Source organism: Capra hircus, chromosome 9, assembly GCF_001704415.2.
Source record: "Capra hircus breed San Clemente chromosome 9, ASM170441v1, whole genome shotgun sequence".
NCBI classification, from domain to species: Eukaryota; Metazoa; Chordata; class Mammalia; order Artiodactyla; family Bovidae; genus Capra; species Capra hircus.
The window spans coordinates 88,993,971-89,015,082 of NC_030816.1; the positions used below are offsets into that span (position 1 = coordinate 88,993,971).

General features: G+C 51.0%; 1 protein-coding gene across 3 annotated transcripts in view; it reads right to left on the reverse strand.

Moving 5' to 3' along the window:
- Positions 1-21,112, reverse strand: part of RPS6KA2 (ribosomal protein S6 kinase A2) — a 224,629-nt gene that overhangs the window by 147,544 nt on the left and 55,973 nt on the right. Inside the window, exon 1 of one of the 3 annotated variants that reach the window (XM_018053460.1) lies at positions 14,905-15,174. The exons of the other annotated variants lie outside the window; for them this stretch is intronic. Coding sequence (XP_017908949.1) covers positions 14,905-15,003 — 99 coding nt within the window. The 5' untranslated portion in view covers positions 15,004-15,174. Of the gene's footprint in view, positions 1-14,904; positions 15,175-21,112 lie in introns of those variants that run through there. 3 annotated transcript variants of the gene reach the window in all.

Genomic DNA, 21,112 nt, shown 5'->3' on the forward strand with positions numbered 1-21,112 from the left:
TTTAAAGGAATGAACCCATGATGGCTGAAGCAGATGAAATCTGAGGCAAGCACATTGCATGACCCGTGATGCCAAACACTTAGAAATGCTTTGAGCACAAAGTCTGTGGATACTTCCAGGGTAGAAATGCTCAGGAGTCTTATCAGGTATATCATAGGTTTATAATCTTTTGCTTTATGTAACAAATTCCTTCTAGTAATTTATCAAAACACAATCACTACAAAAAACAGGTACTGCTGGCAAAAACTGGGGGCGCAACAGCACAAGGAAAATAACGCAAAGAAGACAATGTTCCACGTTTTCACGAAATTTATCCCATAGAATGAGTATATGCATGTCTATTTTTACATAGAATTATAATGCTGAATAATTTTACCAAGTAGGAAGCTAAGTACAATGAATAAAATACTCTTTCTAGAATCAATCCCCACTGCTACCTTGTTTTGAAACCTTATTCATTTAAATTATTATTTAAATAGTCTAGATTTTAGGCTGGAGACTGTTATGAGAAATAAAAGGAGACAGAAAAGGAACAAAAGGATTCTTAGACTCACTAAACACACTGAAAGAATGACGGCGAACATAACATGGTCCAGGGTTTTGCACCAAGAACTATACTCAATATCCTGTGATAAACCAGAATGGAGAAAAATATGAAGAAGAGTGTATACATGTATACGTACAATTGAATCACTTTGCTGAACCGTAGAAATGAACAACATTGCAAATCAAGTATACTTCAATAAAACAGACCTTTAAAAATGCATCAAGGTTTTAAACGAGTAAAAAAGTAATTTTCTCAATTTACCGTCTCAGTTAAACTGGAAAACCTGAAAAAAATGTTTCTACTATGTTTTGAAACATAAATCTAAAGGTATTATTATATTTTCCAAATAATATACATTATTATCCTATTAAGACATGCTCTTAATAGCCTATTGAGACACGTCCCTGTTCTTTACAAGCAGCCGTTTGGCAGAATTCTATCAACATCTGCGAAACTGTTGGATACGCTGCATATGTCCCTTCATCCAGATGGATGAGCAACCATAAGAGCGTCAGCCGGGTCCAGCCGCGCCCCGCTGCAGAGGTGCCGACAGGCTGTAACTGCCCCTGGGGTCTCTCCGCCTTACCTGTGCTAGCCAGTGTCCTTCGGCTCTCGCCAGGAGCTTTGCCTCTGTGACACTCAGCGTGAGCCAGGAGGGAAAGTGACATGGAGGAGACACCCCTCTTGTGTAATTATAAAAATCAACAGCACTGTGTTTTAATGGGATGACCAGCTCTCTGGGTCTGAAACCCTGGACCTGGGCGGGGGCTTGGCCCCACCGAGCTCTCGGGGTCCCCAGGAGAGGGCTGGGAGGGTCCACGTGCTCATCCCTTCCCCACTGACCTTAACGGAGCACCTTGGTGCACGAGGCACCTGCTACCGGGGAGCCCGGGCTTTAAACAGTGTGTGCCTTGTGAGCACATCCCCCTGTGACTTCTGTAGACAGAAAACATCTTCTGGAAAGCATTTCCCTGACCAGTGGGAACAGAACAGAGCAATCTGGTCTAAACATGTTATTTAAGATCTAGTATACATCATAGTTGGAGAAGGCAGTGGCACCCCACTCCAGTACTCTTGCCTGGACAATCCCGTGGATGGAGAAGCCTGGTAGGCTGCAGTCCATGAGGCTGCTAAAAGTTGGACACAACTGAACGACTTCACTTTGACTTTTCACTTTCATGCACTGGAGAAGGAAATGGCAACCCACTCCAGTGTTCTTGCCTGGAGAATCCCAGGGACGGGGGAGCTTGGTGGGCTGCTGTCTATGGGGCCGCACAGAGTCAGACACGACTGAAGCGACTTAGCAGTAGCAGCAGCAGCAAACATCATAGTAGTTAAAGGCACAAGCTTTGGAAGCAAACAGAACCAAGCTAGAGTCTTGATTTCTACTTATAATCAGCATGACTTCATTCAAGCTATTTAGCTTTTTAATACAGTTTCTTCATCTATGAAAAGGATATAATTATACTTATTTTAGGATTCTAGTAAAGAGTTAATTAGATATAAGTATGTCAGGTTTTACTTCCATTAAAAAAAAAATCAAACTGGCTTAAATAATAAGAGAAACTGGTTGGATCACATAACCAAAACGTTCTAAGGTAGTAAGGACTTCAGGCAAGGGCTGATCAAGGTTCCAACCTCATTTCTCCATGGCTCTGAGTGTTGGTTCCTCTGTAGAATGGGTAACCTCCTGCTCTCAGAAAGCTGCCAGGCTCCATGCCTCCTTGTTCCTCCAGAGCCAATAAACAAAGGTCCCAAGTTACAATCCATTTTGACTGTCTTAGACCACATGCTCAACACTGAGCTAATCACCAAAGCCAGGAAGACACCACATGTAGTGTGCACATACACACACACACACACACACACACAGAGTTAAAACACACATATGTATAAACTTAAATATTCATGGAGATCTGCTCATTTTAATCTCCAGATTGTCAAAGTGAATATCTCACACTGGTCTTTGCTGAGAAAGGAGACTTGTGTCGCTTAGTTTTCAAATAGTTCAGGCCCCTTCACCTTAAAACTTAGAAAATGCAAGAAAGACCTGCTGGCTGGAAAAATAATAGTCACTTCAACCCTGGTTTTGTCTCTACTGTTTTTCTCCCAGATGGAGAAACTCTGGGAGTGAGACCACTCGTCACTCTTTCAGTGACAGACGTGTATCTGGAGATATGAAACGCACTTGAAGGGTAACTGCAGATAACCACATCTTTCAAACACAAAGGTGAGCTGCTGATGCTGACATAATACTGTAGAAGCGTGAAATTCATAGATTATGTTGGTTACAAAGAATTCAGGGAAGCAAAACAAATCCTTATAATTTCCATTCTGGAGTCTTCCCTCATAGACACTGAAAACTATGAAGTCAGTCTCGCGGGCTCCTCACAAGCATTTCCACTGTTGTGTTGATGACAATACACTTGTTCAGTCCTCAAGTCATGTCAGACTCTGTGCGACCCCATGGACTGCAGACCGCCAGGCTCCTCTGTCCATGGGATTCTCAAGGCAAGAATACTGGAGAGGGTTACCATGCCCTCCTCCAAGGATCCTACCAACCCGGGGATCAAACCTAGGTCTCCTGCATTGCAGGCAGATTGTTTACTTTCTGAACCACCAGGGAAGTCCTACATTTCCATAATGCTTTAAAGAGTTTCCAAAATGCATCAGACCCCACCAGTGGTCAGGGATGTCCCCCTGGGCTGGGGGAAAGGTGCGGGCTGAGATGAGCCCAGGGATCGGGCCCACCAGGTACAGGGGGGCTGGGGGCCCTCAAGCGGTGGTCTTTCATCAGGAGTGCAGGCATGAGCTCCACGGACTTCGAGCCCAGGTGTGGGGCTCGTGTGGGGCGCACCCAGCCAACCCAGCCAGCCGCTGTGCCCCTAAGAAAGGTGCCAGAGGTCAGAAGCACAGACAGATTCCTTCACAGAACCAGGCTGCTCCTGCGACGGGGAGGAAGAGGAGGGTACCCCACTTGTCCTGAGCCGGACAGCAGATTTGTAGGCTCTGAAGTGGAATGATGTATCACAATCACACTAGGAGTTCAAAAGCCTTAGAAATTGCTTTAAGACATCACACAAGCCACCTCTCTGGAATTAAACCTATTCCTCGGTAAGTACTGGCTTTTAAAATAAAAGCCCATTCAACTTACATCGTTTTAGTTTTTAAAAATTGCTACTGTTAAAACATTTGGAAATTTCTGAATTTGCTTTTAAAATGTTGATAGTTTCTCAACCCTTTTAAGACACTTTGCTGCTTTAAGAAGTTTTAAGTGATGACAACGGTCGGCTTTTCCACACTTTTTTCTGCGGATGACACTCTACCAGCTACGCTGCGAATGCAGATTCGACGCTCTGCCTGCGAAGATTCTGAGATCTGGTGAACTTTCTGGAAACCCAGAACTCTTCAAGGATGGGGGGCAGAGCCCAAACCACAGGGAGCGGTTCTGCTCATGGCTTGCCCATCCAGCACCCTCCTCTTGAGACAGGGCGTGGCTCTGAGCAGGGACCACCCCTGCAGACTGGCCCTTGGGCAGCGCGCTCCACTCCACCCTCCGTCACATGGCAGTGACTGTGTTCCCTGGCCTCCACAGGCTGTCCCCCACCAAACGCGAGCTCTCCAGGGACAGAGTCCTCGCGAGAAAGTGCTGGCCCTGAATCCCAGCCACGGGTCAGCTTCCCCGGGGGAGGCCGGTCACGGGCCGGGGGTGCGTGGGCGGGGCCTGAGTGGCCGACAGGACAGGAGGGGAGGACTGGAGGGAGGACTGACCGCAGATGGAGCAGGCTGGGGGCGGGTTGGGGAGGAGGGACATGGATCCCAGAGCAGGTGAGAGGCCTCTGCTAAGCTCCCAGACTCCCGAGATGCTCTGGGCAAGTGTCCATCACCCCTACTGAGTACACGCCCCACAGCTTGGGGCGCTTTCAGATGCGCCCCTCCTCCCCCTTCCTAACGCACGAACGCAGTCACAGTGGCTGCAGTTGGTTCGTTTCGACAAATCACTGTCACTTTCTTAGGCCGATTGTTGGCGTTCCGTGGTCGTCAACCGCAACGTCAAGTCAAAGGAAACAGCGGCGTCCTGACGGAGCCCTCCGGCGGGGGTCTCAGTGCCCAGCCGAGTGCACGCCCAGCCTCCACAGACCGGCTTCAGCACGGCCCACCAGCCTCAACGTTTTTATTCACATCTCTGTTGGAGTGAATTCTGCATGAGTGCCTCACACATCCAAATCCATGTGTTCCCTCTCTGCTGAGATCTAGACACACAACAGTCACGCCCAGCCTCACGCTGTTTCTCAGGGTTCTCTGGGATGAAGGCAGGTAGCAAGCATCTCTCCCTTATTCCTGCAGCCCACTTGCCCTCTTCCCTGAGCTGCAAACTAAAGCGGAAAGCCAGAAGCCGAGGATGTTCTAAAAATGTGTTCTTTTCTGCTTTATGTTTTTTTTTTTTTTCCTTTACTTAAACTTCAAAGTCAACCAAACAGAGCAGCAAGTCATAGGGCAACAGTGTCTCCCGCGTTTGGTCCCTTCGCACACGGGCCGTGAGGAGGCTCGCCTGCCCGCCCCACCTGGCCCCTCAGCCCCCTCCCAGCGGGTGCCCCCCTCCCACACACCCACCTGCTGTGCAAGCTGCCCATAGAGCACCCTCTCCGGCGCATGTTCTATTCACTGCTCAGAATAAGAAGCTTTCTAACCTTTTCCGTCCTTAGAGATTGTCCACACTATCCTTTGAATGGAAAACATATATTTGAAACAACATATCTAATCTTAGCTGCAGAAACTTTGCAACTATCCTGGGCCAAAAGTGTTAGCACTGAGACCTGAAAGAGAAATCTGCTCAAGTCACTAGCGCATTTCCACCACAACTACTCCAAAAGGGAGTCTTTCAAAGTAAAATTCCTCCATCCCTGTTCCTTAAAGATTCGACCGCACATTTTAACAGCCACACGTTTTAATAACCGTGCGTTTTAACAAGTAAATGCCGTCTCGGGGCAGGCAGTGTGGCCGGGTGTCCCAACACAGAGAATGTCACGGCTCACGCTGACTGCAGACACCCAGGCCGACAAATCCTCCTCTGACGTGTGGGTTTTCTTTCGGTCCTGCCAAGTGGCATGTGGAATCTCAAGTTCCCGCTCCAGGGATCGAACCCGAGTCCCCTGCAGCGGAAGCGGGGAGTCTTACCCACTGGCCCACCAGGAAGTCCCCTGATCTGTGTCTCTGAATCTCCCTAGTTTAATACAGGAGGGCAGAAGAGCCAAAAGGAAAAGCAGTCCTTGTCCCTGAGAAGTCAGACCATCTCCACTGGCTCCTGAGCCCCGCGCTAGCGGGCTGACGCCAGGAACGGCGGGAGCCTCTCTGCTCCGCCAGAGCCGCTACTTCCCTGAATCATGTTTAAAATGACAGCGACCGGGCCGAGAGCATCGCTGCCAGCAGCCTTGCAGCAGCTCGGCCCAGGAAAGCGGGCTTCGCGGGGACAGGGTTGACTGGGAGCGGGTGAATCCTCAGAAGGGCAGGGAGGAGGGGCTGGCTCAGGAGGACGACCTTTCCTCCCCACAACGACATGCTGACCCCCTTCCAGGCGGGGTCCATCAGAGCCAGCTGTGGGCAAAGCTGCAGAGCCCAAGGGCAGACTCTTCCCTCATCGGGCACATCCGACCTGCTGGGCATTTAATAACCAGAGAGCAGCCTCGCCACCCGTGAGGCCAACAGCGGGAGGGAGAGGGACATGCCCGGGGCCGGCAAGACCCAGCACAGCCAGCGGGGGGAGCAGGGGACCTCTGGTCGGGGAGGGGGTCGGGGCGAGGGGATGGCACCCCTGCCTGGCTCTGTCACTCCTGCCACCCTCTCCTGTCCCTGAAGGGCACAGGAGCCGACTCCTGGGGCTCTCAGGGTGGGGCAGCCTGCAGACCCTTGGAGTGAAAGTGAAGTTCGCTCAGTCATGTCCACTGTTTGTGACCCCAGGGACTATGCAGTCCATGGAATTCTCCAGGCCAGAATACTGGAGTGGGTAGCCTATCCCTCCTCCAGGGGATCTTCCCAACCCAGTAATCAAACCCAGGTCTCCTGCATTGCAGGCGGACTCTTTATCAGCTGAGCCACCAGGGAAGCCCAAGAACACTGGAGTCGGTAGCCCATCCCTTCTCCAGGGACCTTCCCGACCCAGGAATCGAACTGGGGGTCTCCTGCACTACAGGCAGATTCCTTACCAACTGAGCTATCAGGGCAGCCTGGGGAGCCGGCAAACCAAAGCTTCTGGAAAAGATCGGGTGCTGAGTGTGTGCTGGTTGGAATAGGTCAGGGCTGTCTGATCAGTGGTGTTCCTGGGACCCCCTTCAAGGGATATCAAGGCACACAAACAAATTTCTAACAATAACAGGTACCGCTCAAGAAAAATTATTCTGGCGCTTGCTAAAGACAATGAAGAAGACTTTATTCAAGGGACCCCTGCCATGGGTTTGCAGCAGGGGACCGAGATGGAGCTCCTGCCCCACAAGAGGTGGGGGGGTGGTGAGCTGCAGCCCAGGGGCAGGTGGGTAGCCAGTGGGGGCAGGGCAATTCTTTGTAAACTGAGCTGAAGGTCGGTCAGGGTCACCACGCCTTGCCTGGGGTCGTGGGGGTGAGGAGCTGGACCACAGGCCAAGGGTGGTCAAACGCTGAGGCTGGCCAGGGGTCCTCTCTAATCGACACAGCAGGATTCTGGCTGAAACCAGGCGCAGTGGGCCCACCAAGGACGACACAGAAGCCCAAGGTCCGGCCAGTGGGAAAGAAGGGCTGGGAGAGGCGGGCTCAAGTCTGAAGGGGGAGAACTCTTGGCGGCGCGCATCTCATGGTTCCAAACTCTGCCTCTCGCCCGCCTGGGGATCAGCCACAGTGATCAGACTGTGAGAAACAGGCTCACAGCCACCACGGTCACCTCTGCCCCCGGGGTGCAGGCTCCTGGGGTTTAGTTACACCTGCACCACCATGACAGCTCCTTAGCCAACCCACTGGCAGGGAAGGCTTCCTACACTGCTGCAAGTCAGGTACGATGAACAGTATTTTATACTGAATATATCTGAGCCGCTTGCTTGATTAAATCACACTGTAGCTTTACAGACTATCTGCTGGTAATTCCTACTTGAGTTTAATTTACTAGCTTTCACCAGTGAAAATACATCAGCTGACACGTGATGCCTGCTGGGGGAAAAATACAACACAACCCAGCGTCATTGGAAATAATAGCAGTGCATTCTAGAGAACGCTTTTAGCTACACTGGCTTGCTTACTTAACACACATGGAAGCTTGGACCAAAGGTGAAGAGCCTTTCTGGCTAAATTACTGGTTTCCAGCTGGACTCACACAGAACTCGGTCACCCCCAGTCTCCCCATATCTGAAAGGGCACTGCCCACTGGAGCCCCATAGGGACTCATCCACACCCGGGCTCTTGCACGAACATCACGCTTTATCTCCTGCTCCAGTCCCTGTCTCAGAGTGCCAGCACCTCCAACCCACTCATTAATTTTGGCTCAGAGGTTAAAGCGTCTGCCTCCATTGAGGGAGACCTGGGTTCAGTCCCTGGGTTGGGAAGATCCCCTGGAGAAGGAAATGGCAATCCACTCCAGTATTCTTGCCTGGAGAATCCCATGGATGGAGAAGCCTAGTAGGTTACAGTCCACGGGGTCACAAAGAGTCGGACACGACTGAGCGACTTCACCTTACCTTACCTCACTTAAGAAACTATCCACCTGACATGCAAGAAACAGCATGCGATCCTGGGTAATCGGCAGAGCAGTTGATGTGGACAAATATGCCATTTTTTACTCAGTGTGTTTTATTTCATTCCTGCACTTCTAAATGCATGAAAAATATACAGAAATGGTCTTGGCGAGGGCTCCCCCAGTAGCTCAGATGCTAAAGCATCCACCTGCAATGCAGGAGACCTAGGTTCGATCCCTGGCTTGGGAAGATTTCCCTGGAGGAGGAAATGGCAACCCACTCCAGTATCCTTGCCTGTAGAATCCCATGGATAGAGGAGCCTGGTGGGCTACAGTCCATGGGGTCACAAAGAGGTGGGCACAGCTGAGTCACTAACACACAAGTCTCGGCTACATCAGGGCGGTGGAGGACGCTCAGTGAACAGGCCAAAGAGGCGAAAGAAAAAGGGGAGAATCTGCAGAGCGGACTCACAGACACAGAAACAGTCTTGTGGTTGCCAGCAGGGTGGAGAGCGGGAGGGAGGGCTGGGCCATGCACACTGTTATATGCAGGATGGATGAGCAACAAGGTCCCACTGTAAAGCATGGGGAACCGTACTCAATATCCTGAGATAAACCACAATGGAAAAGAATACGAAAATGAATGTGCATATATATATGCATAGCTGAACCACTCTGCTGCACAGTAGAAATTAACACAACAGCGTAAGCCAGCTATTACTGTTGTTTAGTCGCCGAGTCGTGTCCGACTCTTCTGTGATCCTGTGGACTGTAGCCCCGCATGCTCCTTTGTCTATCAGACTCTCCAGGCAAGAACACTGGAGTGGGTGGCCATTTCCTTCTCCAGGGGAGCTTCCTGCCCCAGGGATGGAACCCTCATCTCCTGTTTGGCAGGAAAATTCTTTACTGCTGAGCCGCCTGGGAAGCCCAAGCCAACTATACTTCAATCAAACAGTTTTTTTTTAAGGGGTGAAATCTCGATAGTTTTAGTTGTCTTTTCACATATTTTTGAATAAGAAACAATACTTTGGGGGTGTTTTCCTGGATGTAAGGAAAGAAAGTGAGTAATGAAATTGCAAAGACAAGCCGACCACAAATAAGGAATTAAGTCTAGTGTCTTCAAAATGGAACAAAGCATAAAGAAGTAAAACAGTAAACAAATTAAGTATTCACTAAAAAGGACTTCCCGAACGGCTCAGCAGTTAGGGAATCTGCCTGCAATGCAGGAGACCCAGGAGACACAGGTTCGATCCCTGGGTCGGGGGGAAGATCCTCTGGAGAAGGAAATGGCATTCCACTCCAGTATTCTTGCCTGGAAAATCCCATCAAAAGAGGAGCCTGGGAAGTTACCGTCCATAGGGTCCCAAAGAGTTGCACAGGCCAAGGCATGGGCTGAGGCTGAAAATGGACTCCACTGACCTGCTGTTGCTGCTGTCCAAAAGCCCAATAAAACAAGGATTAACATGGGATTTCTTCGGGTGCATTTACTGAAACTACCTGAAAATTATTTTAATTACAAATGGTTTTCCTGGAAACCTCCCAGTATCAACAGCTTACCAATCAAGGATCAAGAATACGTTTGAATGCTTTAACTTCCCAGGAAGTTTTCTTTTTTTTCCCCCAGAATGGAGCCAACATTGCTATATTTGCTAATGGTCCCTTAACTTTTACTTTATGAGGATACCAGGTTTCCTTTAAAAAGGGTAAGTAAAGTGTATTCGTATGCGCACATGGATAATGACTGATTATCTGTGAGCATTGGAAATGGGAACAAATTGACAATCGATATAGTTAGGCCACTGAACTCCAACGGCGCCAGTGATTTCACAGGACTTACACCCTACGCAGCAGCTTCCATATGTGTCTCTGCCTCTCTCACCAGATGCTAAATTCGCTGAGGGGAGGGATCAGACGTTCATCTCTCAACTGCTTAGCACAGGGCACATGGAACGTGTAGACAACTGAGCAAACAAATAAATGAATGAAACTCTTCTCTACTCACGCTTGCCACTATCAGTACCCCAGGGAGCGCGTGTCTGCGCGCTAAGTCACCTCAGTCGTCTCTGACTCCGTGGGACCCCACGGACTGCAGCCCGCCAGGCTCCTCTGTCTATGGGATTTTCCAGGCAAGAACACTGGGGTGGGTTGCCACGCCCTCCTCCAGGGGATCTTCCCGACCCAGGGATCACACTTGCCTCTCTGACGTCTCCTGCTTTGGCAGGCGGGTTCTTTACCACTAGCGCCACTTGCGAAGCCCCACCCCAGGGAGAGGACCTGCCTTTTGTCCTTCTCATTCATCCCCAACTGTCTTTCAGTAACAACGTCAAAATCAGGTGAAATGACAAACAGAACCAAATTCCTGGCTTTGCTAACCCCAAGTAAAAGCAGTGTTCCCTAAATGAACCGACCTTGAATACTGATCCATTTAGCAAACTGGTAGATAAATTTTACCCCGAGTAAACGACACCCCTTTTCATTAATCAAAGCCCAGTATTCTCTCCAGAACGTTTCCCGGCCAACCTCTCTGAACCTCACCGAGCCCTGAGCCATGCTCTGGAGTCTGCACACACTTGGGAGGTTCTGCTGGGGTACCGAGGGGTGCTGGGCAGGCTTCCTTCCCCAAGATCTGCTGGGTTACCGTGACAATGGCAGGGCGGTTTCTGATCGAGAGCCCACCTGAGCTCTGCGTGCCTCGGCTTCGGGACCGGCTCTGTGATGCATTTCTGGACCCCAGGTGACAGGCAAGGTAAGGACGAGGAACAGCGGCATCCGGGCCAGATGACGGGGGCTCCATCTTAGCCAGTGGGACCACTGCTAGCTAATGAATCAGGCTGGAACGCAGCCTTCGAGAACTGATCTCTGCCTTTCCTTCCCCAGGGTGCTCAGGGCGGGTGTCTCAATGACTGATTAGTTACCAGGCTGGGGCATAGCACAAGCCATGGGATCTATAGGCCTCGGGGGAGATGGTGGGGGGGGAGGGTATGCAATCTCAGGTTCAGACAGAACCAGTAGACGCTGAACAATATGAAAGACATCAATAAACCTGGAAAATACTTTATCAATACCCATTGCTAGCAATGATTGATTACTGATTTTATCTTCCAGTCTCCATGTTAAACCTTTATGTATAGTAGCTCGGAATCAGCATATAAAGCCCATGAGGTAGGAGTCACGAGCATCCCCATTTCACAGAGGAGAAGAACGAGGCTGAGAGAGTTGAAGGAACTGCCCTGCTATGAGAGGTTAAAGTGAGACTCTAATTTCAGTGGTTCTACTGCAAAGCCCACCGAGAACTTCCCAACTTCCAGAAAAGGTTCTCTAGGATAATTTTAGGTTATGGAGTACATTTCAAAAATATCCCCTAGAGTAGCTTTCTTTTTAAAAATGAAAATAGCCTTCATCTGTGCATCTTCTAATCCATGGTAAACTCCAAAAAAACACACAACCTGAAATGGCTAAAATTAATGAGAGACAGCACATGCTCTCATAGTAAGAACTTCCCGTCAAACATGTTAGAAGCACGAACAAGTCATTTTGCTTCCTTGGGCCCCATTTTCTCAACTATAAAATGGACAGTTAGATGAGGCAATAGTTACATCTTCTAGAGGTGCTATGGTTCTTAGGCAATGCTGCCAATGGCCTGAGATCAGAGCTTTCTTGGGGTTGAGGGTCTGGCAGATGCTGAGCCCTGAAGCCTTTCTAGGCTATGCACATAGAAATAGATTCAAGATATCTAAGTTCCATTTAGAAGCCCCCAAAATCATCCTTGCCCAGTCAATGATTTAGCCAACTCAGCTGGCACAGTGCTGACACACTATAAGAACATTCAAGCTGTAATTTATAAACTGATTCCAAATCTTATATTAAGCAACCTGGCTTCTCTGTTTGTTAGAGTTTACCAAATGCTGAGTTCTAAACCTGAATGTCAAGTCAAATGTAAAAGCAAGCATGAAACACCAAGTCTCTCCCTAGGAGCCTTTTTGATAAGAATGATACTATTTCAATTTCCAAATATAATAACTACTGTTACTTTCCTGTTAATATCACTAGATACTGAATTTAAACAAAACAAACTTGTCAGTCTCTGTGTCTATTTTAAAATATAAATTTCACTGAAAGAATTAAAAAATAAGTTTGTTTTTACAAAGTGAGCTATATTTTTCATTAGGGGAAATACACATGCGTGTTAAGTACTTTATACATCCATTTCTCAACCTCAAATAATTGACAAACCTCCTTCCCAAATTTCACATTTTCTGGTGAGTGGTTCTTGGTCTCTAATCTGTAACTGAATGAATGAATGGTGGTGGTGATTTAGTCACTAAATCGTGTCCGACTCTTGTAACCCCATGGAATATAGCTCACCAGGCTCCCCTGTCCATGGGATTCTCCAGGCAAGAATACTGGAGTGGGTTGCCATTTCCTTCTCCAGGGCATCTTCCCAACCCAGGAATCGACCCCAGGTCTCCTGCATTGCAGGCAGATTCTTTACCGACTGAGCCAGCAAATAGACAGGATTCTTTGGGGAACACTGGAAGGCAGTTGGGCAGGAATTTGGGATTTACTCGACTGAAGCACAGGTCAGCACTCAGTAGATCCCCCACCAGGTGGAGGCACCATGAGGCCAGGACTGCTCCGTCCTCGGTATTTTGGATCTACGATGCCCAGAACAGGGCTGTGCACACCCATCAGGATCTCAGTGAGCACTTGCAGAATGATTTGGTTAAGTTTTCAGCAGGATTCTCAGGTTTTGCTCTCAGGGCTTTTCCTCCCTAGCAGTAGAATGAGGAGAGTAACACGTCTACCTGGATTTTCACAGGGATCAACTACGAGCAGCCGCTGAGAGCACCTGCAGAGACCAGAGCACTGAGTCAGCGCTGGGCACCTTTATCAGCACTTCTGTGCACCTCCAGCCAGGGCACCTGGGTCACACGAACTGCTCGCTGCTCACGTGCTGACACACTACACTTCCTCCTCATCCGCGTGACCTTCCGCATGTCTGATGGCTTATTTATAGTTTTATTTTGTATACAGAAATTTTATTTTCACACTGAAGCAACATCACTGCTCTGTCCCCACTCCCCACTTGGTTCCTATTGTATTCTTTTTTGAGGCACTTCCACAGCCCAGAACACCGGTGGTAAATGTATCGTGCCCATAGGATTCCTGACATCCAGAAGGGCCAGTGTTTAGGCTCCTTTACCTAAACAACGCCGGAGTTCACTGCCTCCCCTCGGCAAGGACACGAATGGAGGGAGACAAGTAGCTGTATAATAAACTTGGCATTGAGGTATGACGGTAAATACTCTTCTGAGTTTCTATTCTTGTCTACTTTGGTGTTTTTTTAATGCCTGACATCCAGGAAGATGACTTATCCCAATGAACTTATGCTTCATCTGTCAGCATGAGGTTTAAAGGAAGCCCTCCTCCATTATTGAATTATTGAATGAATAGTTGTATTTGAAAGATATGCTTTATCCTCAGAAACCAGTCACAAAGATCCTACCTAGTCCTTAAAATTCTGATTTAGTGATTTCCTAAGAGAAACTTTTAAAACAAGTACTTTTCTGTTGGTGTCATGTCTACTCCTGAGCTTCGCTTAAAGATCTCTTGTTACAGAACCCATGCCTGTATCTAATATCATGGCAGCCAGGACAAAGAAACCCAAGATGAAAAATGTGACATTGTTCCCACTGATGTGACTTCATTAGAAGCAAACACATCAAAACCTCTGTAGGTGCCAGCCTTGTGGCAAAGGCAAGGACAATGTCAAAAGAAATCTCTAGGTTGTGTCCACTAGCTTCACCCCCACCCCTCCCCCCCCAAAAAAAAAACCCACAACGTCTCTTTTCTTCACTCAAACACGCTTCACAGTTTGGTCATCTACAGATTCAGCCATGTAGCTTGGACACTGGAATACAGAGCATAGGATGTGACTGTTGGAATACAAAGCACATTAGAGGACCGTGCACAGACCACGTGGAAGCCTGAAGATGACACGGTGCAGGACTGAGAAAAGGGTCCTCTGGGTTTCAGAATGAATCCATATCGCACCCAAAGGCACAAGGCTATTGCATCAGGCACTTTACTACGGAGCACCATTTCAGCCTAGTGCAGGTGGATTGTGGTGCTGCCCTAAAAAAAAAAAAAAAAATCCCTTTTGTCAGTTCCACACTGATTTCAAATACACGAACAATCTACACTACATGGTAGTATCTGTGTGGCTTTGGTCTCTGTAAAATAAACCTGATCAACACCAGCCCAGGGTGGGGCTGGGGAGGCTGTGTACTTGGGACTTCTGAGGTGCCACCCCGAACGGCACAGGCTGAAACCCTTTCCACCCAGAGCACCCTGCGGGCACCCAGGGTGACTACCCAAAATCCTGCACAGAGCGTGGAACAAAACTGGTTAGAGATTCAACGCGGGCAGAGCTTAGTTCCCGCTGAGGATCCGAAGACCCGTCCAAGGATTTACTAAGTCCCGACAATAACATTCGGTTTTAGGAAGATCGGAGCGGCTCTCAACTTTAGCTCCCTGACACGGGTCGCAGGGTGACCGTGCATCTGACAATCGGAAGGGCTCGCGACGGCCCCAAGACCCGCAGCCTCCTCCAGGGCGCGGCGGGGACCGGGGTACCTGCGCGCTCAGAGGCGAGGGCATTTACCTCGAGTCGGCTAAGACTGGAGCTCTTGGAGCGCGACTTCTTGCGCAGGTACACGGAGAAGAACCTGCGCACCGTGAACTTCTTCATGCTCAGCTCCATCTCCCGGAGCCCAGCCGCGAGGAGCCGCAGGGCCGGAGGACGCGCATCCCCGGCGCATCCCAGGCGCGCGGGGTCAGGTCTGCTCGCGGGCGCGAGCGGCCGGGGAGCCCGGCACGGCGGCCATCGGCGCGGGGCGCGGGGCGCGGGCGGCGGGCACAAAGGGCAGGCCAAGCCGGCCACAGCGGCCGGGGGCCCAGCTCTCCCGCCTCCTCCCTCCTCCTCCTCCTCCTCCTCCTCCTTCTCCTCCTGGTCCAGCCTGCGAGGACCAGCCCCGGGCAGCCCCGCCCCTCCGCGCCCCGCCCATGACCACTACCGCCAATCAGCGCCCGCCGCTCCGCCCGGCCTCCGCCACTACGACCAATCAGAGTCTGCCGCCCCGGGCTCTCCCCTCCCTCGTCTCCTCCTCCTCCTTCTCCTCCTGGTCCAGCCTGCGGGGACCAGCCCTGGGGAGCCCCGCCCCTCCCTGCCCCGCCCACAGCCACTACCGCCAATCAAAACCCGCCGCCACGCCCGGCCCTCCGCCACCGCCGCCAATCAGAACCTGTCGCCCCGAGCTGTCCCCTCCCCCTCCCCTTCCCCCTCCTCCTCCTGGTTCTGCCTGCGAGGACCAGCCCCGGGCAGCCCCGCCCCCGTATCCCCGCCCACAGCCACTACCGCCAATCAGAGCCCGCCGCAACGCCCGGCCCTCCGCTACTACAGCCAATCAGAGCCTGTCGCCCCGGGCTCTCCCCTCCCCCCCACTCCTCCTCCTCCTCCTGTCCGGGAGAACTAGTCCCGGACAGCCCCTCCCTGCCCCGCTCCCCCACCACTCCACCAATCAGAGCCCGCCGCCACGCCCGGCCACGCCCACCTCCTCGTTCCCCGCCACTACCACCAATCAGCGCCCAGCGCCCCACTGCCCAGGCTCTCGCTTCTTCTCCCCGCCCCGTTCTTCCGCGTACGAGCTCGCTGTGGCTCCGCCCCCAACGCCCCTTCCACCAATCAGCGCCCCCGACGGCGCATCCCTAATAAGCCCGCGGAGGGGACCGCGGCGCCGCGCGGGGCGAGCTGCGCGGCTGCTCGGCAGCGACTGTCGCTGTCTCTCTCTCTCTTTGGTTGGCCTGCTGGGCTGTTTTCCTAGCTTGGGATGTCATTATGTTTTCTTTCCTTAAAGCATCCATATAAGGACTTGGCCCTCATGCGTTTCTCTGCAGAGCAAAACTTTGCTGATTAGAAAACACTTCTAGAAAACGGAACAAAACAGGGTGGAGGGTGCGCCAGGAGCCTGCACGCGTGAGCTCTACACGCTCTTCCCCGCCTTGGCCCCAGCGGCCCTCCCCTTGAGCGCGTCCCCGCAGCCCGGACGCCCGACCTGGGGGTCCGCCAGTCTTTGCCTGGTGATGAGTGGACCCCAGCGCAGCCCAGGGCGGCCGCGCCCAGCGGGGGAAGCCTCCGCGACTGTGTTTGGAGAACAAAGACATACATCCGTTCTCCATGACCTCCGACTCCATATATAGAAAATTACCCAAACGGAAGATTTACCGGGTGTCCTGAGTATCCTGACAAGGCCCTCAGAAACCAGCTGCTGGCTGTAGGGCTGCAGGGGATTTGCCCTAAAGGGGAACACAGTTGCCGCCCTCCCTCCCCGCCCCAGAAATGCTCATCAGAGGGCCGGAGTCCGGTCCAGATTTGTGACCTTTGGACTTTGTGCAGCCTTTTCTGTTTTCCTTTTGTGCATTGTCCACGTATTTTTGTTTAAAACACAGACCAGACAATCTCATTAACAAACTACCACCACGCCCAGAAAAGTCCAGAAGCGTCGGTGCACGCGGCGCTGTGTGACAAGTACTGCTTTGCCAGGCAGATTGTGAAAAATCTACCTGTCATATGATCCCCTGGCTTAATCAAAGGCTGCATTAATACTGGTGTCAGGCTATCTTTGCTACAGCGAGTCAACAGCGGAGGCTCCCAGAAAAGAACTGGTAAGTTCATGCTGCATCTGGGTCAGCAGGTGAGGTCAGACACTCTCTGAGGTTGAACGGGGGTAAGCACAGTTGAGCATGCAGATGCTGGCGTTGCCATTTCCTTGCTGGATGAACCTGAGCACACTTGCATGTTCTGTGTTCCCACTGTGCATCTCTAAAATGAATATAGGCCGCAAACCGGGTCCTGCTTCCTGCAAGGACTCTGCTCAGGGGCCATTATCCCTACTCTGCAGAGGAGCTTCCTACCACCTGTCTCCCGCCAGCCCCACTCAGGCATCCCAGCTCTAAACAAACAAAGACAGGCTAGGGCTGTGCCATGTGGCTGCTCTGGCAAAGAGAGCACTTGATGGACAGCAGACATCAGGCTGGTCACTGGTTCCAGGAATGAGGAAGGGGCCGGCTGTTGGTAGATGATACAACTAGTCAGACAGGATTACGGCTTGCCAAGGATGCTAGTTCAAGGGCACCCTGTGCCAGACAAACACCTTCGGGTAGGTCCAGATCAAGGCTTGTGTTTCACCAACAAGAGCATTTGACCTGTTGTAACAAGACAGGAAAGACATTGTCTATGGGACGTTCAGGATCCCCCATGTTCGAATGCTACAAAATGGTTCTATTGAACTTGGACATCTCAAAAGAAAAATAAAAGTAGCTTTCATATTTCAACTGAGGAATTTATTTCATTGTTAGAACAAGTCTGTTTGCTTTTGTCCCAGTAAAACAGAGATACATCAAAATCTCTAGCCACCATTTTCCACCACTGTGTGTGCTAATGCAACCAAACCCTCCAGATCAGCAAATCTTGGGTAGGTATCAGGGCCGACTTTAACCTGACTCCAAACGATCCCTAGCAAATATTGGGAAAGAAAAGATGAACTTAATAAAGGCTGGTGCCCAGAGGATAGAGTGGGGAGGCTTGGAGAGAAGACCAAGAACTTAGAGACCCTTGATTATCCTGAGTTTCTTCCTGACTTAAGCAAGATCCATCTGGGACTGAATTCAATGGCTGCTGCTGCTTCTAAGAGAGGACCAGACTGGTCAGTGTGCATTCAAATGGGTTGAACACAGGATTACAGAGCTCCTCTGAGTACCTGGCCTTGTGCTTGGCATGCGGGAGCACAGCGTGATTACAACATGGCCCCTGACCTCCAGAAGTTCACAGCTGTGTGCTAGAGAAGGAAAGTGAATAGACAGATCTGATGTAGGTTTTACACAATGTTGAAGAAACATGTAAGAAAATGCTCCATGAACAGAGATGAACGACAGTTGACCCTGACTGGAGAAGCCAAGGAGGAGGGAGCTTTGGGGTGAACTCTGGGGACGAGGAGACGTGTTCTGTGAAGACAGAGGAGGTGGGGTCCCAGGCTGTGGAAGAACAGAGTTATTGGGAACTTGGAACAAATACAATCTCATGATTGAGTAATGAAAACTAAATTTTGTACCAAGTCCCGAAAACACAGAAGGCAAAGGATTTGAGAATCCCAAGGATGATAACAGGGAGCTGTCCTCTGAGAATAGGCTGCCCTGGGCAGGAAGAGGAGGCAGGCTTTTGTCAGGAAGGTAACTGGCAAAGTCCGTGCCCTCCCACCTTGCTTTCCCTCCACCCAGAGGGCTTTCAGGGGTTGGGAGGATGCCCCTCCTTTATTTCAAGCCCCGCCATGAGAGCTGTGATGTCTGGGGGTCAGGATTCTACAGGAGGGAGTAGGGCAGCCCCAGGTGCAGGGAGGCCCCAGGAGGAGCTGTTCAGAGTGGCCTGCATCCCAGGGTGCCGAGCAGAAAGGATGTACCAATGTCTCCACACATGGTGGCCCAGCGGTGAAGAACCCGCCTGCCAGCACAGGAGATATGCGTTTGATTCCTGAGCTGGGAAGATCCTCTGGAGGAGGAAATGACAACCCACTCCAGTACTCTTGCCTGGAGAATTCCATAGACAGACGAGCCTGGTGGGCTACAGTCCTTGGGGTCACAAAGAGTGGAACAGGACTGAAGCAACTAAACAGCAACAGACCAGGGGTGGCCGGGCAAGAGGACTCTAAGTAACCCCCAAATAAGAGGCTGCTCTCCTGTAAGTGGGCTTCAGCCTGGGGGACTGGGGTTCTCTGGCCACAGTAACCTCGGAAGAAGACAAGACGGCTGTCCATGAGAGAAGGGGTCAGGCCGGGTCCAGAGAGCAAGATCAGCTGGGCCAGGGGCAGTTTAAGTATACCTTTGTCTCTCCTCTCCTCCTGCTCTGACCCTGAAAGGGACGCTGCAGCAAGACAGCCGACTACAGAATCAGACGTGCGGACTTCGGCTCTTGGACTTAGCCAGGTGTCGGATATAAAATTAAATCTAATAAGTTTAAAGAAATAAAAGAAACGAAAATATGATCAACAGGACTTCCCTGGTAGTCCAGTGGTTGAGAATCTGCCTGACAGTTCAGGGGTCACAGGTTTGATCTCTGGTCTGGGAAGATCCCACATGCTGCGAGGCACCTAAGCCCGTGTACTGTGCAACTACTGAGCCTGTTCTCTGGAGGCCACTCTCCCCAACAGGAGAAGCCACTGCAATAAGAAGCCTGAGCACCACGCCTACAGAGTAGCCCCCGCTTCCCGCAACTAAAGAGAGGCTACAGGAAGCAGTGAAGATCCAGCGCAGCCCCAGATTAAATAAATACGTAAATAAATATTTTTTAAAAGAAAATATGATTAACAAGAGACTCTAAAAAGGAACAAAGTGCTTCTGGAAATGAGACAGTGCAGTCCTGGACGCCAAGCAGGTACAGCTGAATATAAACATCCTCTTTGTCAGAAAGCAAATTCAACGCGGCTGTGGCAAGGTGTGCACAATCTAAAAATGCCGCGGTGAGAAGCGCCGCATTGTGGAACGTGCGTCAGAAAGGGAACATCTGGAATGACGCTCCTACTTGCTCTTCCGATTGTGACTGTGCCGAAATCCTCTGAGCCTCTAGAACTGGGGCTGACTTTGTCAAGGGGTATAGCTGGCAATGTCTGGGGACATTCTGGGGTCTCACAACTGGGGGTGACGGGAAGGCTGCTGCTGGCATCTCGAGGGCAGAGGCTGGGGGTGCTGGTGAATCTCTGCAGCGCCCAGGACGTCCCCACCGAGGATGACCCCGTGCAGAACTCGCCAGTGCCGAGGTGAGAAAGACCCCTCTGTGAAACCCGTCTACCTTCCTCACAAGCTCATCACTGCAAGACTGGCAATCCACACAGGAAACCAAAATGAGAAAGTGCTTCGTAAACTGAAAAGTGCTCAACAAAGACGTTATTTGTTAAAATCCTAGAGTTCCACCCAGGAAGATCAATGACATGCCCGGGAAAGGAGTAGCCCCCCACTCCACGTTCTAGAATGCTAATCTGGAAGCTTGCTCCATCGGTCTGTGTCATCTGGTGTAGGGCACGGCCAGTCACCCCATCACCCGAAGCAGAAGATGAGACCACCAGCACTGTGTCACGCGTGGGTTCCGTGTGCAGTGACTGCCCTGATACCGTCTCCACAGTATTCCTGTCCCCTCCTCTCCAGCTGTTCTCACCAGAGCATGGTGCTTCCAGGCTCAAGGCCATGCCCCACAAGTCATCTGCAGTCTGCCAACCAACGTGACCTTTTTAGAAGCAGAGCCCGAGGGGTGGGGAGTGTATTCTGCATGCAGTGCCTCTCCTCCTGGGCCCTCCGCGCTCACACCTGGGTGAATAGGAGAGTCCAGCCTCCGTGGGGCCACGGCCGCTCCCAGGGCGTCCTTCCTGCCCCTCCCACCTCCTCAAGATGCAACATTGCTCCGGGAGGCCTACTGAAATCCGTGCCCCACAGGCGGTGCCAGGGCGCCGTTGCTGGGGTCCTCGTTTTCCTTACCTGCTAGATAACCATTGCTGGCCTGTTAGCTTCTCACACCCACGTGGACACACTCGGGATGGCCACTGTGCACAGCACTCTGACACACTGGCTTAAAGGAATTCGGTGATGACTGTTGGTTCTGAAGATCTGGGCCTGCATTATTATTCCATCTCTGTGATACACTGAACGCTATGAACCAGACACAGAGAACCCATTTACGAGGTGGAGACACTGAGGCCCAGGGAGGTGAACCGACCGTCTAAACTTATACAACAGGACAAGAAGAATTCAGACAAGGTCTGCATGTGCAG